We start from the raw sequence: 18,268 nt of genomic DNA on the forward strand, positions 1-18,268 counted from the left end.
AGTCAGCTTTGGCATAATTCCAACAGTGAATGAAAAATTTATGGAAGCCAAACCCTGACATTGTTCTGTATGATGGACTTAATGTAAATCCAGCACAGCAATGAATGAAAGTATTACTTGAAGGTGTAACAATGGAAAGGAAATGCAAGGAATTTGGTAACATTTTTAAAAATTGCTAGAATGAGGCAGTGCTTCTTTAAGAGCAAGACACTGACAATTAAACATTGTGGCCAAATTGAGGGGCTTTATGTACCCCTGTTTTCACTATACTGAGCTCTTTTTTCCCCTGATAACTACTGCACTAACATATGTCAGTTTTCACAGATGAAGTTAGTATATTTGCATTATTTTTTTTGAAACAAGGCACATATTTTCCACCTTTGAATATGTTGAACTTCATCATTAATGCACTTAATGCATAATTGGACATTGATCTGGTGCAGTGTAATGTAACATTAATGTTGGGGGCTAGGTCATTCAGTAGATCAGAAGTAAAAAGAAAATGCACTTAAGACTTGGTTTATGTCAAAGGCAATAATAAATTTGATAGTCTCATTTGTTTACCTTCCAAGCCCAACACACAGTTCGTCATGATTGGCTATCCAGAGGTGATAAGAAGTGGAATGTTGAAAGTCAGGATTAAGATTCAGCATCTTTTTGCCCTATTTCTGACTCTAGCTAGTTTTGTTTGACTGTTACCTGTATAGACACTAGATTAATCTTTTCCTTTAAGAAGAAAATAAACTATATTTATCCTGTTAGTCCTTAGTAACTATGAAACCCACAGCATATAATAACTCATTTGGTTCAATGTTGAAAATGAATCATCATAATTTTTGTCTGCATCCTTCTCTTCTGGACAATGATGAAGAAAAAATCGATGCAATTACAGAGAAGAAAATATGATTTGATTTTTTGAGTGGAATAAATGTGTTCATCCTAATTCATTGCTTCATGGAAAGCAGCCGACAGGTACCTTTCAAATCCACACAGAGAGCTAATAGAATATGGCATGACTATCAGAATCTGCAGATAGATGGCACCGAACTTGAACCTGAATGGATATGGCATAGACCCACACCTGTGGAGAGAAGCTTTGCATTTCAGTCAGGTTGTGAAGGTCACGGACAAGTCACCAGGAGGAAGCTCACATCCTTCTATACCTGCTAGTACATTGCTTGGGTGGTGGCTGTTGAACAGTTAATAAATCAAATTCTGCATTTTTAATAATTATCTTTACTGTTAATAATACCCCAAATATTTTAAAGTATAGTTTTACTGTGACTAGCATAATTCATCTCGTGTATACAGAAAATCGTAATGAAAACCATTAGTGAGCTTGTAGAATCAGATAAAAAAGTTGGTTTAATTAAGAAATAAAAGTAATATCAGTGCTTACTGATAGGACATTTGTTTTCTCGAGATGAAATTCATTCCCATTTTTCAGGCCTGGAGTGGGTTTTAAGTAGTGCATAGACATTATGTTGCCTCTCTGTACATGGGGTGAATTTCATCCTAAGTGGTTATATGATCAAAAGAACTAGATCCAACTTTGAAAAAGCCTCACTCCTTAGATAAAATATTGGTGTAATTTATATAAAGTACACATCTGTCTTTCAGGGTTGTGTGCATATACTGTTTTGATGTGATAGAATTCTTCATACGTGTCATAGCTGTGCATAAGGAGGAGAGTCAGATTAATGAATGAAAATAAAAAAGCTACACTATAATTTAAGACGATAATTAAATTTTATTTATTGCTTAAGCTTAGAGTGGTATTTTAATGCTATCTAAGAGCAACACCACATCTTAAAGAAGGCCCTGATTCCTTTGTCAGTGGTATTACATCAGTGTAGCTATTTCATTGGAGTTATTCCAGATTTGCACTATTTTATGTGCAATGAGATTCAAGTGCTAAAATTGCAAAGTGGATTTAGAAACAGTGTTAAAGATTAAAGACATTTTCTAAATTTCTAATCCTGTAGAGTGGGGATTTAAAATATATCTATATTTGAAAGAGGTGCCTTTTTTATGCACTGATAGCCTACTCATGATTGACCGAGGTCATCCAACCTCATGGTGACAAATTCCATATCCTCAGTATCATTTTGATGTATTTTTTGTAAATATTTATATGATATATAAATACATTTACAGGGAATATATAATGACCATACTGAAGATGTGGAAATTGTCTGCCTGAAGGTGTGCTGACCTCATCGCTCATAGAACCTCTGTTGAGTGTAAACAAATTCTGTACATCCTTTAGGTCTAGATGTCTTTGATGTTAATGGCAATAATGCATTCTCTTTACTTTTTTTTTTTTTGGTCTCATGATACCTTGTTGTTAGGCACTGGTTAGTGAATCTCACATTGTTCAGAGGTTTGTTTCAAATGAGCATCCAAATGTTCAGACACTTATATATCTAACCTTATCTGAAGCTTTGAGGCCTGCTGCTTTGTGACTGTCTGGAAGTTGCCTGGCTCTCTTTACTGACCACGAGCATAAACCCAAACTATCCGTGTGAGATTACCTCTTCTCCCCTCCCCCTGCACTACTTCCAGCTGCAATTAAAGGGTTTTTCCCCATTGCTTTGTCCATCCATCAGATCATTTTCTGGAGGAAGTTAGGACTCTCCTCCCAACTCCTTTCCCCTCTACTCATTGGAATGGTACCATGAGCTGTTTCAGAACCCAGCACTGCCAGTAGCTTTCCTGCTTTGTGTTCTGGTGCTTTAGTCCCCACAGTGCATTGTGTTTTCCAGGAATATTAATTAAAAAAATGTCAGAGCACAGCAGTGAGGATTCTACTAGTGCTAGGCCCTCCACTGTGGATCAACCAAAAGTAAGAAGTGTGTTGTGGTTTGACAACAGAGTGGAGACTGGTGGGAAGTGAACGGCTGCAATAGCAATGATTTTGAGTCTGTTCCTGTCATTTCAGAAACAGGGAAGAAGACTGTGGGGTGGGGGGGGAGTGAAGTGGATGGCATATCATCCTAGGCTGACTTTTTTAGGAAGCTTGACAAAAAAAAATGTTCCAAAGAATTAGTAAAGCTTTTTAAACAATCAGCTCATCCACCAATCAGATTTACTTCTTCCGCTTTTCGTGGCTTCAGTGTGCTGACACAATATAGGGCAATTTACAGTGATTTCCATTTAAAGATCAACATGAACAAATAGTGGTACCTGAGATGCTACCCCCTATTCTAAATAAATAGGAAATAATAATTTCAGATATTACCGTGTGGTAACTATTAGAAAATGTTGACTTTTAAAGGCAAAAACAGTATTCCAGATTTTATTTTTTATTGTATTTATTCATGGCTGCTGTGCTTTCTAAGAGGTATTTCTATGGATGTTTTCCGTCCCCTTGTATTGAAGGAGGAAGGAATCAACTATCAAAACACCAGACATAGTATTCATTAGGTATATGCAGAAAACATGCCTATGGAAAGATACCTTTACTTCATTTAGGGAAAATCAGTATAACTGGTGCAATGATGATATAAGGTGAGAAGGAATGAGTGCAATGTTAATCATTAACCAAAGCAAGTTGATTATCAAAAGATTAGAAAGGATTTATACATATCAACATAAAGAGGCATGTAATAATTGAAGCCAGAGTAAATTAAATACAAAGGAAAAGATTTATTTTAATTTCAATAAGAATGCATGTGTTTTGCATAAAGAAGGGAAAATGAAGCATCTGTGCTACCAGTTTCCCAGCATATTTTATAAATAGTTGAATAGTTTTTCAATATTTGAGCTTGAGTGTTTTAAAGTTATCCGTTTACTATATTTTCCCAGCTAGTCTGGTTGCAAAGGGGAGTTATATTTATCTTCAGTTTCTTGTAAATTTTTGTATCCTTATTGATTTTCTTGTTGCTAATGAAATACTTTTGGTATTAATCAATTACGTATACATTATTGCTGCCTTTATTCTTCTTTCAAATGGATGTGTAGTTTTGGTGCCTAGTTGTTACTAATCTGCTGGTCAACTTCTTTCTCAGCCATTCAAACCACTGAGGCTGTTGTATTATTTTCAATTGCTTCTTCTTGAGTCTTTCCCACATAATTTATGTGATCTAGCTGTGTAACTGACCAGAAAAATATGACTGCACACACAGCACTCTCCCCAGTATAGCTACCCCAACATGCAAAATGAATGGAATGTCTACTCTACCCTTTCCTGGTTTAAAATGCCTCTTGACCATTCCTTCCCCACACAGCTCAAAGCTAGCAGCCAAATTCTACTTGGATCTACATTATAGGGCTGGGGAAAAAAAAAAAAAAGAAAAAGAAAAAAAGGACTCTCTGTGGCTTCAATCACCTCTGGCAAATTGGGAAGCGAAATTCAACCCAGAATCTCTTCAATGTTTTATCCAAAGATAATAGATTTTCCCATCCTTTTTCTTTAAAAGGTCTACAAAAGCAAATGAAAGAAGGTAGTTACACTTATTAAAAACAATATTTAAAGAAATTTAGCCAAACTTGCGGGCAGAGATTTAACAGACCTCTGCTGGAAGGTTTATTATTTTTTTATATCATCTTATTATTTAGCCCTGCTCAGACAGAACAGTGATATTAACACAGCCACAAGTTCTGTTTTTACAGTAGAGCGCCCATGATTGCTACCACCTGTGAAGCTGCACCGCGGTTATCCAGCAATGAGAAACTTTAAGCTCAGTGTACACAAGTTCCTGAATGAGCGGGTGCATAATTTTCACTAACATTGATAGATGCTATATATGCACTTTGAGAGAAGAATAAACTACAGAGGCCATTCAATGATTTAGGGTAGTTGTTGAGACTTGTTCCCACTGAGATCAACAGAAGTTTTATCACTGACTTCAGATATTGCTTAATTCCACCTGGGCACAGTCTGACTGAAGAGGCTTTACTGTTTATAGCAGTAGTGTTTTGAGTTTGTTTGTTTTAAACATTTTGGCTAGTTCTGTAAATACTGTACAAGGTATCTAGGGTGACCAGATGTCCTGGTTTTATAGGGACAGCCCCGATTTCGGGGTCTTTTTCTCACATAGGCATCTATTACCCCCCACCTCCTGTCCCAATTTTTGACGCTTGCTATCTGGTCAGCCTAAAGGTATCTGTCAGAGTTCAGCGTAGTTTATTATTTCAGGAGTTCAGGAGAATTGAGGGATTGTTCTTATATCCACTCACAAAATATGGTTATTGGCCACTCTTGAGCGGCAAAACCACAAGGGGTTCTGCAGGTTATCACAAAGAAGTGCCAACCAAACCTTTATGCTATGCCACAGCATTATATAGTTTATCTAGCCTCTTTCTATTCCACCTATCTCCTTAGGTTTTGTACTGCCATATTATACCAAAGTTTTTGAGCCCATGTAATGCTGCATAATCTGATTGTTTAAAATAAAATTGGCAATATTTTTTGTATCACTGAGCCTATAAATCCATGCATCCTTAGAGCCCAATCTTATACTGTACTAAGCAATTCATTGTGTGTTGAGAGTCCTGGACATGTTGTAAGATCAGACTCTTAATAACCAGGAGTACACATGTACTATCTTGTGAGCCAAAGGAGAAAAATATAACTATTGCATTTAAAATATCTCAAAAGTTAAACTAAAATAATATTTGTTTTACTCTAGTGTAGTTATGGTCAGGAGCTAATTGTGCGAAGTGCTGTACAATCACAGACCAAAAAGAAAGTTTTGCTATACATGAAAATGTCACTGTCTTAATGTCTTGGGACCTTAAAGGACTGGAAGCAAGCACTCTCTCTCTCTCTCGCAGCAGAATCTGGAAACTCACGTCTAGTTCTACATTAAAAATGTCCCATTTCTAGCTCTACAGGGTTACCTGTCACTGCTACAGGCCATAACAGTATTTTACACACCTCAGCACAATTTAAGTTTTTTGAGGGCAGAGGGTTATGGGAGAATTCAACATTTAGGAAGAAAGAAGGAAACACTTTTGTGGAAGCTTGATTTAAATTACTGACGATATTAATGTTTGAAACTGCACAGTGGTTTCAAATGTTAGAACAGGGTTCAGCAACCTTTGGCACATGGCCGCCAGGGTAAGCACCCTGGCGGGCCGGGCCGGTTTGTTTACCAGCCGCGTCCACAGGTTCAGTCAATTGTGGCTCCCACTGGCCACGGTTCACCATCCCAGGCCAATGGGGACAGCGGGAAGTGGCACGGGCTTCCTGCTGCCCCCATTGGCTTGGAGCGGCGAACCGTGGCCGGTGGGAGCTGTGATCGGCTGAATCTGAGGATGCGGCAGATAAACAAACCAGCCTGGCCCACCAGGGGCTTACCCTGGCATGCCACGTGCTGAAGGTTTCCAATCCCTTTGTTAGAATAAGTCCTGAGAAGCTGGGTTAGTGAGCAGAGTGCAAGTGAACCTGTCAAATGTGCACGATAAATTCAATTTATCACATGACTCCACAAATTATCTCAAGGATATTATTTCCATGTATGTGGCGTGTGTGTATGTTTATATCTGTGCATGTCTGCATGCATGTATATGTACACATACATTTCAAGGCCATTTAAGAGGATAATTGTGGGACTGGATGACTTAGGATATTGGTCCTGAAGTATGGGACTTTCACCACCAGTTCAAGCAATGACGGAAGGCAGTTACCATTTAATGTGTGACATGATTTTGTAGTCTCACTCCAAGTTCATAATGCACAGCTGTGGGCATCTCAAAAACCCACTACTACAGCTGCCATCCTGGTATGTATGCTTAGTGGAGACGTGTAGACTCATACCTGTCTCATCCCTATACATGGTCCTCACAATTAAAGGATGATACACCTTGGCAAGGCTTGTACTTACATTTACCATCCTGTGGTTAAACAAACATTTTAGTGTCTCCAAGACTGTTAAACCAGTGCTTTCTGTAAATACTGAGCACTTGATCCAAAACTGACTTAAGTCAATGGAAAGACCAGGACATTTAAACAACTTGGTTTTGTTGTAACAGTCTCCAACAGCTATTTGGAAAAAAAAAACTCTTTGGAAAGACAGTAGCAAATGTCTGATGTTGCTGCATTTCTCTTCAGAACTCAGATGGATTTCTGTAGGATTTATATTTTAAGAAGAAATTCTGACACCTACGACCATCAAGTCACAAAAATCATGCGTGCCTTTTATCTTGAAACTTTCCAGGAAGGTGACCAATGAAATCAGAATTAATAAATAAAAAAGCCTTGGTAGGCACATTCCCCCTCTGCCTTAAACCCTCAGCCCCTCTCACCTCACTTCTCTTCTGATTTCGTGTTCACTGCAAACATCTGATTACTTTAGTTAGGGTGTTCTAAAGAATCTAAATCTGTCATTATTCGAACCCATCACTGGATGTCAGTTTGGCTCTGCATTATATAAACCAACTTTTTTTTTTCCCCTAGCAGTAAAATACTTGTCTCCTCACCCCTTCACTACAGTTGGAATGGGCATGTATTGCACTGGCAGGTTTTTAGATAATATCCATTCCGATGAGAAGAACACCTGTGTAGCCTTAAGACTGTTGCTGGGATTCCTTTAGGCATGTGAAAGGGTTAATGGAAGTTTGAACAAAACATTTCAAGTACCTAGTTTCTAGTTTTAAAGAGATTTTTATTATAATATTTTATGAACAGAGCTGAACTAGCTTTGCATCTACACATTGTCAGGAAATGGGTCTTTTTTTTCTTTAATATGTAAAAGATAATGTTACACAACTGAGTTTAATAGAAAGCTTGAAGTGATTTAGTTTGTCTATGTATGCTCCTAATGGGTATATGAAAGACATACACTTTAGTAGTTCAGATAAATGAAAATGCAAGCTGTAGTACTAGAATCAGAATAGTATTAGAATCGTATGGTGTTTAATTATGGGTCCACATTTACTAGATGAAGGAGAGGAGAGGAAAGCTCTTCTTCAAGAAACCATGGGCAAACTTTAGGAATTGCTGATTCAAACAGACTAGTGAGGAGGCATTGTGCATAATCTCAAATATTTTTATTTTTTATCCTGTTGATTGGACAGCCTACACTTTATAGAATGATGCTATTTTAATAATACTAATATGTTTCAAATCTCTTTCTGTTTAATCCCATCTCCTTTAGATGTTGTACAGGTGGGATTTATTTTTAATTGCCTCTGGGTTGTGAACTGGAAATTGCATTAAATTATAACTTTTTCAAATGTTAAGAAACTAAAGGAAGCATTCTGTTGTATATCTATACCAGCAAACAGTTTATGAAGAGACAACAGATGTGGTGACTGAAGGTATGACTGTGGAAACCACTTATGTGCCTTCTGCATACCTGGCAGAGATCCTTCGACTCCTGCAAGCCTTGTCTGAAGTGGAAGACCTCCTTAACTCTCCTGATCTGCAGGGTAGGGACTGTGAGGATCTCTTCAAACAAGAAGAGTGTCTCAAGGTAAGATGCTAGTCTTCTAACAGGAATATACACATCTGAATTTATAAAGTAATGGGACACCGTAAAGTCACTTGTTTTATCTGGCCTTTGAAGAGAGAAGTAGGGGGATTGAGGTATGTGTGTGAGAGAGAGATTATAAACACACATGAAACAACTAAAACTAAAAACCAAGTAGAATGTGAGTGGGTTTTTTACATTATATTTCATGGTAGATCTCAGAGGCTTATGACATTAGAGGGCTAGATACTATGTCAATTGTGTAATTAGATTCATTGGGTAGAAAATATTGTCAATCAAATACTAAATTCTAGGCAAGGAAAAAGAAAGACTTTGTAGGAGAAATTGTGAAACCTGGAATGTCACTGGGCCTGATTTTCCATCCCTTACACTAATGTAAATCATGTGTAGTTCCCTTGAATTTGGTGGAGTTACTCCAAGGTAATTGGTGTAAGAAGAGAATCAGATCAGTATCATAAATTGAACAAAATGAATGGTTCGTCAGTTTTTATGTAATAATGTTTGTGTCAGAAGGAGCCATTTTATCACTGTAAAAATAAGTGCTATATATGATGGTAGCACTTTCAAGTTGTAAAAGAGAATGAACAAAAAACCATGTTTTTATCTTTGCTTTTAGCATTTTCTGCATAATTCCTTTAGCCCATAAATGATTAGTTACATGCTCCTTCCACAGGTAGATAAATAGAAAATTATAAATTTATTAGTCCTAGGAAATGAGGATGTTGTCTGTCTATTATACCCATAGAATGACACATGAATAAAGTAGTGGAGAAAGAGATATACATGATTATTTCTTGTTTGGTAATCTACATTTCAATAGTCTTGAAACAACGGTTGGATATTTCTTAACACACTTGTTCAGTTTCAATAGTTCAAGTGCTTCTAGGTACTGTATATTGATTTTCCCTAATCAATTTCTGAAGCAGACAACATGCCAAAGTTATTGTCATTTTTTATTTTAAGTAATTGCCCTTGTTAGAATGGTTTGTATATATGCAAAAACATCATAAAACATGTAAATCACTGCTAATGAGCCACCACTTGGTCCTTGTTTATATAGTTTCTGTGTTAATGACTAGCTTGGTTGGAGGAGCAGTGACCCAGCAAGAAACTTACTGGCAGTTGAGTGGCTCCCTATTAGTGCTCCTTAATGGCTTACACTTGTGCTGTCTTGGTCTGATTTACATTCATCACTAATCACTTGTTCACCCACACACATTTGATATTATTATAGCTGACACCAACTTTAATGATATCGATTGCTGTGGTTCCAAGTAAGTATTGCCATAGGTTTAATTTAACTGAGCTATTAAATTGTCATGAGATGCGGTTGTGGGCACAGTTCCATCTTTCTCACAAATAAATCTCTTGCAACAGTCAAATGGATCTTGCACATTCATGGGCTTTTGGAAGGGGTATAGTTTTTTTTTTTTTCCTGAGCCTCTTTAATGAATATTTATTTCCTAGTAAAAGCATTCATCATTGTCATTACCCTGCAGTAAAAATAGAAAAGTAGTGCATAAATTGTACAGTTGCTGGTTGGGGAAGGCTTGAAATTAAATTGTGGTTGATTTTTATCCCTGACAGATTTGCATGAATCAGATTCCAGGATTGTAGTGGAAATCTGTGTTTTTAAAATGAATTTTGTGATTTTTTTCTTAAGTCAAATAATTATTTGCTATTCTAATTAATGCTTTAAAAGAAAAACAAACTTGCATACAAGAACCTTGCAATGATAACTGCTTTGAATAATTTTCACAACAATATTTATGCATGGGAACATTTAAATGTGGGATTTCTTTAGCTGTTATGGTCAATCAAAACTACTAATACATTGGAAACATGAAGAACAATGGCAAAAAAGTAGTTTTAATCATTTATTTGGCTCATAATTCTCACATTGGCTATTTATAACAGAGAGTGAATGGAAAATGGCAAAATGTGAAAATGTTTCTGTAATTGCAATACAAGTATTGTGCTAATGTCTAACCTCTCTTAAATTATAAAGATTGTATGCATTTATTTGGTAGTTTTTCAGATACTGACTTGCAGGAATGTTTTCTTCATTCTCAGGTTTACTAAATTGAAGGATCTGATGGGCAGGGCACTTAAATTAAATCTCATGAAGGCAATAGTCACAAACTTTGCATGACCTCAAGTGGGTTACTCACACTTTCAGGCATGTGAACCTATGTCTTCTGTGTTTTATACTCCATCAAACCCACTGTCATTGTTTTAACAAATAATTAAAACATGACAGGTCTTTCAAAAAAAACCCTCCTGTTGAATAGAGTGGGAATTACATTTCATACATGGGAGTATTGTAGGATTAGGTTACTGAGAGACTTTCAAATAAGAGAATTACAAATAATTTTGGTTTCTCTTGCTGCTACTTCTAATGAATGGACATAGTTATATTTGGATACAGGCTTTCTCCCTCAGAAGACGGCTTCCTGCAGTTTAATTCTAATCCCGTGTTTGTGATCTCTTATTCTTCCTATATGGAACTAATTGCGATGTCATAAATTCACCATTATAATTTCACTGCAGAGTCAGGTATGGAGAGAAAATGAGCTGTGTGAGGGAGAAAGCACAAAAAAATCTTAACTAATTACTAACCATGGCAATGGAAACCCTAAACACTGCCTGAAAAGTAAATGCATTTATGATTTTATATACTATACTAACACTTTCATCAGTATGGAAGTCTGCCTGAATTGTAAAAAAAAAGAGGAATTAAAAAAATCTGGTGTATAAAGGACTAAATGAAGACCTGGCTTACAACCCATGCAAGTCCATTTATTGTGATTAGGGTGCCTGGGATGTAATAGGAGACTATGGCCTAAGATGGGGGTGGAGTTCTGTTTCATTTAGAACATTGGTTTTCAAACTGTGAGGCATGTCCTCTTAAGGGCATGGGATGAGGTTATTGGAGGAGTGTGTTGGGGCATGGGGCTGCAGCCAGCTGGATTTTTGGTGGGGGGGAGCCAGAAGAATGAGGAGAAGGCTCAGGGGAGTCCCCAGTGTTTGTGGTTTGGGGGATAGGAGTGCAGTCCCTCCCACCCTGCCCCAGAAGCCTCTTCTCTCCTCCCTGACCCCCTGAGAGCTCCCTGCACCCTCTCCCCGCTGCTGCCCTGCCCTGGCCCAGACACCCAACTGTCGGCAACCCTGCGTATTTTAAATCCTCCACAAACTGGGAGACCAAGATACTCTGGGTTGGGGGGAAGTAGGAAGAGGAACCCTGATTGCTCTGATCTGCACTGTGATGCCATGGGCTCCTCTGGGGATGGAGCTAGCTGGGTCCTGCCAACGCCCCAGTTGTGAATCACCCACTTCCTTTGGTGAATCACTTTGTGTCCTGAATGTGCAGGAGGTTTTTTTTTGTTTGTTTGTTTGTTTGTTTTTTGGGGGGGAGAAGATGATTGTTGTGTGACTCCCATGAAGAAGGGCTGTGGAGCAAAACAAAATGTTATATACTGGTTAATGGAAATGGTATTTTTTTATAAAAAATACTTGATAGCATTGCGAATGAAAACTAATCCTTAGCTAATGTGAATTAACATTTTCCCAGTAACAGAAATGAATGATCCCTTTTTATAATGTACAACATATTTATGTCTACTCTGAGTTTTATATCCATGTCTATAAAAGTGTATCATTTAAGCTGAATTTCTTTCATAGTATGCCACTTCAGTACTCAATCATATTTCAACGTTGAAATCAAAATGTTCATGTTTTAAGGCTACTCAGCATGTACAGTTAAATAGTATACACTTTCTTTGCTTCTTTCACTGTCTTGCATTTAGTAGGAACATATTTTATAATAAGACTTGAGTCTGCAAACATTTATAGATAATTTTTTTCAGTAACTGTTATCACTGAAATCAATATGATTATTCCCATGAGAAAAATAGCTCAGATGCATCAGTATTTGCAGAATTGGGTCCATAATATCTTAAAATACTCTTACTAATATATTATTTCCAGTCAGCCTCCTTGTCAATTTATTTCATCCTTTTTTAAATCCAGGAATCTTTTCTGCTCTACTTTATGTATAATCTCCCTTCTCTTCTCCATTTTATGCATGATAATTCTTGTCCCTTCATATATCCCCATTTTATACATACATCCAGCAGCTTTCTTTATGTCATCCTTCTACTGTAAGTCCTTTCAGTCTACACCAAATGCACTATAATTACTCTGCACCTACCATTCTCACAGCCAGACTACTTTCATAATCCTCTCTAAATCTGCTGGATTAAAAAATCATCCATATCAAATATTATATTTCAGTTCTAAAACAAATTTTAAAACTGTAATTAAGTTGCAGATTTTTTTCCCTGACATTCGTGAGTGCTACAACCTGTGCTGTTGCCAATTTTGACGTCCGTATAAAAACTGTGAGATATAATTACAGTATTCATGTAAGGACAGTGCATCATCCTACGTATGTTTTGTTTGCCAAAAAATTATTTGCGTTTTGTAAATGAAATTCACATCTGGTCATATCAAGTGATCCCAGGCAACAAATACAGGAATCAGGAAATACAACTTAATGAAGAAACACTAAACATGAAGTTTAAAATGGTTTTCTGCTGTAGCTCAGCAAAACCTAATTAACTACAACTTGGAAGTCAGAGTGATTGAATACACTTTCCAACTTGATCTATCAGTAATGTGATGCTTGGTACACAAATGGCCAAAGAATTGGATTTGTCCAGTGTGTTGTCCTCAGCTGTCAGATAAAGACAAATTCACGATAGTGAAAATGAACTGGAGTTTGAGTCTCTAGTGTTCTGATTTCTCTTTTTCAAGGGCAATGAGATGGATCCACTCCCCAAAGGCTGCTGTCACTTCAGCTGCTAATGGGTTTCTCTAATCCTTTATTCTTAGAAATGAAAGTTGTGTGCACTTTTGTTAACCAGGTTACAAAATCTCCCAAGGCCCTCTTGATATCTAAAACAACTTGAAGTGATTTTTTTCATCTTGAAAAATGGAAGGGGTATATGTGTGTTTATACACTCACTTTCTCTCTCTTCTCTGGATCATTGGATGTGATCCAGCTGTGAATTTCATTAACAAAAAGGCAGATTTCATATATATATATATCTATATATATAGATATATATATATACACATCCATGTTCTAAACTGGTAGAGAAAGAAGCCAGAGAGCAATTAGTGCACCTGGTTGCACTTGCAGGTTGGCCCTGGCCCAGGTTAAGATTAGGGCCAGCTGGGGGGCAGAATTAAGGACAAGTCACATCTGAGATAATCAGGGTGACTATGATGGGTTTCCCCCCGGGGTGCCACCTGGAAGTGGGATACCACTGAGCCCCCTGACCTACCAGCCTGGGCTCCCTTTCACACTGTATTGCTGTGACAAGCTGCAAAGCTCTCCAGCCTGCACTTTCACCAGCATACATACAGGTAGGGACACACCCAATTGCCCCTGCCCCTGCCCCTGCCCCTGGTCATGCAGGATCTCTGACCAGCCCTTGCATAAGAAGGCTACGGCACTAAGGCAACTCCCAGCTCCTCAGGTTCGCACCCCCTCTGGAGTATAACCCAAAATTATACAGTCTTGCGCTGCACAGGGAACTGTACAGCATAAGCTCATAAAATTTGCCCCCTCCCTCAATGTGGAGAGGAATATGCAACAACCTTTGCCCCTGAGTTGTGATTCTTCTTCGAGTGATTGCTCATGTCTATTCAACTTAGGTGTGTGTGCTCGCCAAATGCACTGGTGCCAGAATTTGTTCCCTCAGCAGTATCTGTAGGAGACCAGCTCTGGTGGCTCACGTATACCACAGCACAAAGGGTGCCACCGGCCCTCTCCACCCTCAGTTCCTTCTTGCTACCAGTAATGGTGAATGGAACTGGTGTTGCTTCAGCTAGAGCTGTTGCTTTTCGTTCGTTTGAACTCATTTACCTCTTGCAAATATTACTGCATATAATTTCCCGCTAGTTTAGTTCAACCTATTTGTTAAGTTAGAGACTTAGTAGGTCTCTAAAGGGACTTCGCCTTGGCATGGTGCATGCCCCAGTCCCCAGGCTTTAAACCCTGCGATCGCTGTAAAAGGCCCATGCCCATTAGCGATCCACTTAATAGTTTATGGTACTTGGGCAGTCACATTAGTGATAAGTGTAAAATCTGCAAGTCCTTCAAGCCCAGGATGAAGAAGGCGCATGACATTCGTTTGAAGGCACTCCTGATGGAGTCTGCCCTTACCCCGATGTCGGAGCAATGCTCTGATTCAGCACCAAGCACCGTGACCGCGGTGCACAGCACCCTGCTGGTACCATCTATGAGCTGGCACCAGTTTTCTTCCATGGCTCCAGCCAAGAAGCCCAGGAAGATGGGGCGAGGAAGGTCTCCAGCTTCCTGTGAGGGAAAGGACAAATCTGGGGTGGACCAACCCCTTGTCTTGGGCGCTTCTTCACCCCCTTGGGGATCCTGGGCCCCAGCTCAGGTTGAGTGGTGTAGCCCAGCCCACTCCCCACCAGCTACTCCAGATGCCATCTCACCGGGGGTCCTCCAAATGGCACAAGACATTATGTCCCTCCTGATGCCGCTCACTCTGGCCCGTGTGGGGTCCCGGTCCCAAGGTAAACCCACGTTGGGACCACCACGGTCTCCACCTTTCCGGCAGCGCTCCCCGTCACAGGGGACGTCCCTCTAATGGTAGCCCTCTCGCAGCCGACATACTTCTGACTGTGATAGACAGAAGCTTCTTAGCCCCATCCAGTCTCCCATCTCTGTTAAATACAAGTCATTGTCTTCAGGATCAGAGGAGTCAAATCACCATTCATGGTGGAGGCTTTAAGTAGCCTTCTCCTCACCTTTATTGGCCCAATACAGTCCCTCCCTTTCCCTGACCATAGGCACTACTCCCTGCTGGTTCTCTTGGGGGCACAAGCAGCCCTTCTTCGCCCCCACCCCCAAAAGCAGAGAAGATAAGTCATCATTGGGTGCAAAAAAGGGATAAATCTCCATTATCCTAATGGCTGGCTGCAGCACCCTTGTATTCTGGGGAACTCTGAGAGAGATTCTTCTTCTCTAAGGACCCACCTGTAATACAGATTCTTTGCTGCAAGCCATAAACAAGCTTATATATGTTTATATATGTACATGTTAGCATACTATGCAACAGTACTAATGCCATGTAAAAATGGCACTGTCACAGAGTGACTGGCCTTCTGAAGGATAACTGGTCTAGCCTCATTTGTGACTCATTGAAGCCTTCTTCCTAGGTGGGCAAATATAGTGTAGCCACATGACAGGTAAGTTATGTGCTTAAATCAGTCCAGCCCTGGATATAAAAGAGAAGCTTCCAGAGAGGCAAAGCAGGAAAGTGAAGTCCTGGCTGCTCACCTCTCCAAGTCCAGGGGGAAAGGGGTAGCTCAAAGAAGCCAAGTGAGGGCTGCATCTTAATTATCAGCACAGATCCTAGAAGGAGGGCTGTGAGATTCCTGAACTAAGAAGGGAAAACCCTCCTGTCTGCATAGGTAGTGTCTATACTGAAGAACTACAGTGGTGCAGCTGCAGCACTGCAGCTGGGCCACTGTAGCATTTTAAGTGTAGATGTACCCTAAATTCCCCTCATTTACACCTGTGCAGCTCCAGTGAAGGTTATGGTATTGCACAGGTGTTACTGAGGGCAGAATTTGCCTTTTGGTGGTGGTGATGTGTGGCAAGTTAAATACCCATGTTAACTTTCAGTTCCCTAGATGAGCTTGCAGGGCTCACAATGGGGGAAAAACATTTTTCTCATTGCAATCAGAGCACATTTGATATGGAAATTGAGAGCCAAATCTGGAGTCTGCTTTTTAATTTTTATTTTTAAATTCAATGAGATAGTATATTATTGACTAATAATTCTCTTCTGCTTTGTTCCTTTTTCACCTAAAAAGACATTGACTTCATTTTGACTGTTAAATTAAACTTATTGTCTTTCTGAAGTGGTTTAGAGAATGAAATGGCTGGGATGCCAACATTATTATTATTATTATTATTATTATTATCATAATTCCAGCTATCGGTGGTATCCAATGTTTTACCTGTTTTTAGAAAAGTTGCTGGATGTTATTCCAAAAGTGATACAGAGTATCTTAAATTAGCTGAACAAATTCATTCGGCTAGAATAGTAAAGCTGGCCATGTGTGGTGGAGAGAAAGCAACATGGATTGTATAAAGGAAGCCTATTAATGCTCTTTGAAGGAGTCGTATAATAATGAATAAAGAAGAACCAATTAATCTACTGTATTTGTATTTTTAAAGCAGTGTTTATGACGAAAAATAAATCCTCACAAAATCAAGGTAAAACTGTCATATATTAAAAACTGAAAGAGAAAATGAAGCGTTACAGGTGAGATTCTGTGCTACATTTACAAGAAGCACAGCACAGAACTCGCAATACAGGAGGAGAGATGGAGAATAAGGTAACTGTAAGACAACTTCGTGCCCTTCCAATCCTGGGTTCTTCTAAGGGCTGGAGAGGCCTCCAGAGTAAATTAAACAGCCCTGGAGACCTGTCTCAGTTATGGCAGCCTTACCAGGACTACTCTGTGGGGCCACAGTGCTGCCTGGAATCTCCACGCAACTGCCTACTTCAATTACACCACCACCGTGCTTCGCCTGCCCCTGGTATGTCCCGTAAGCCACAGCTGCCATAGGGATCCTTGCAGGTCAGTTTTAGACTTTTGCAATGCATGTGTTGGAGGATTCTCCCCTGAATGGAGACAGGGCTTTTACTGCCCTTATATACAACTCCAGCTCTTTAACCTGGTCCCTGTAGGACAGGTGAGGTGCTCACTCTAGGAATATATATATATATATATGAGATCAGTTTTCTATATGGAATAAGATTAATAGTAGGTTGAGTTGAACACCTATACAGAGACAAATGTTGTTTAATGTGTTAAATATCAGGAAAAGAGGGTGAGCAGTGAGATGACAAAATTTGAAGATGACAGTTATTTTGGTAAAGACCAGGAAAAACACTGAGCAACTTCAGAAGCACCTGACAAAGCTAGGCAACTGGGCAATGTGATAATAGCAGAAAACAACTGTAGTCAAGTGTAAGGTTATGCAGTGTAATGGGGTAATGGCCCTTTCAGACCAGAAAAAGGTAGTGTGAGAGGTTAGTTAGCCCATTCCAAGTGTCCAGAAAACCAAAACAGATATTGGTGAGAGACAGATGGTCCTGAGGAATAGTTTGTGTCTGGGAGGCTGAAAGTATAGGAAGAAAACAGTCTATTTTTCCTTTAAGGGCCAAGGATCAGGAGCCTTGTATTAGTGGGTGAGGCAAGGCTTCCCTCTCTCCTTGCTGGTCCAGATAAGTGCTTGGGAAGCATAAAGGGAGTGGTTGGTTGATTGGGTTGGTGAAAAGAAGGCTCAGAGCCCAGAAAGAAGGACTCAGCCAGCAATCTGCCCCCAGAAAGAGGGCCGTGAAACCCTGAACTAAAAGGAGAGTTTGTGTGATGGGGAAGCTAAGATTTGAACCACACATCCCAAAAGCAGGGCTGTGGAAATCCTGAAGCTCACTTTGGGACGATGAACTATGTTGAATAAATTATAACTCAAAAGAAGGGGAATTTTGTTTTAAACATGTTTTAAATACTTTTTCTTTTTTTGTCTGTAAGTGGATTCTTAGAACTCAGAGGGAAACTGAGGGGGGTATTTACAGGGGCATTCTGGGATACACCTGTCTACACACATCAGAAGGAATATCTTAAATTACACATAGCATTCATGAGTTCCTGTCATCGTATGGGCTGTTCAACAAAACACATTGCTCCAGGTGAAGCTGTAGTTCAAATCAGAAATA

General features: G+C 39.2%; 1 protein-coding gene across 9 annotated transcripts in view; it reads left to right on the top strand.

Moving 5' to 3' along the window:
• DMD (dystrophin) overlaps positions 1–18,268 on the top strand; it is a 2,004,766-nt gene that overhangs the window by 959,723 nt on the left and 1,026,775 nt on the right. For all 9 annotated transcript variants that reach the window (XM_054005916.1, XM_054005912.1, XM_054005914.1 and 6 more), the window contains one exon: positions 8,226–8,420. In XM_054005916.1, the coding sequence (XP_053861891.1) occupies positions 8,226–8,420 (195 nt within the window). The remainder of the gene's footprint in view (positions 1–8,225; positions 8,421–18,268) is intronic.

The sequence above is a fragment of the Malaclemys terrapin genome, chromosome 1 (genome assembly GCF_027887155.1).
Source record: "Malaclemys terrapin pileata isolate rMalTer1 chromosome 1, rMalTer1.hap1, whole genome shotgun sequence".
NCBI lineage: Eukaryota > Metazoa > Chordata > Testudines > Emydidae > Malaclemys > Malaclemys terrapin.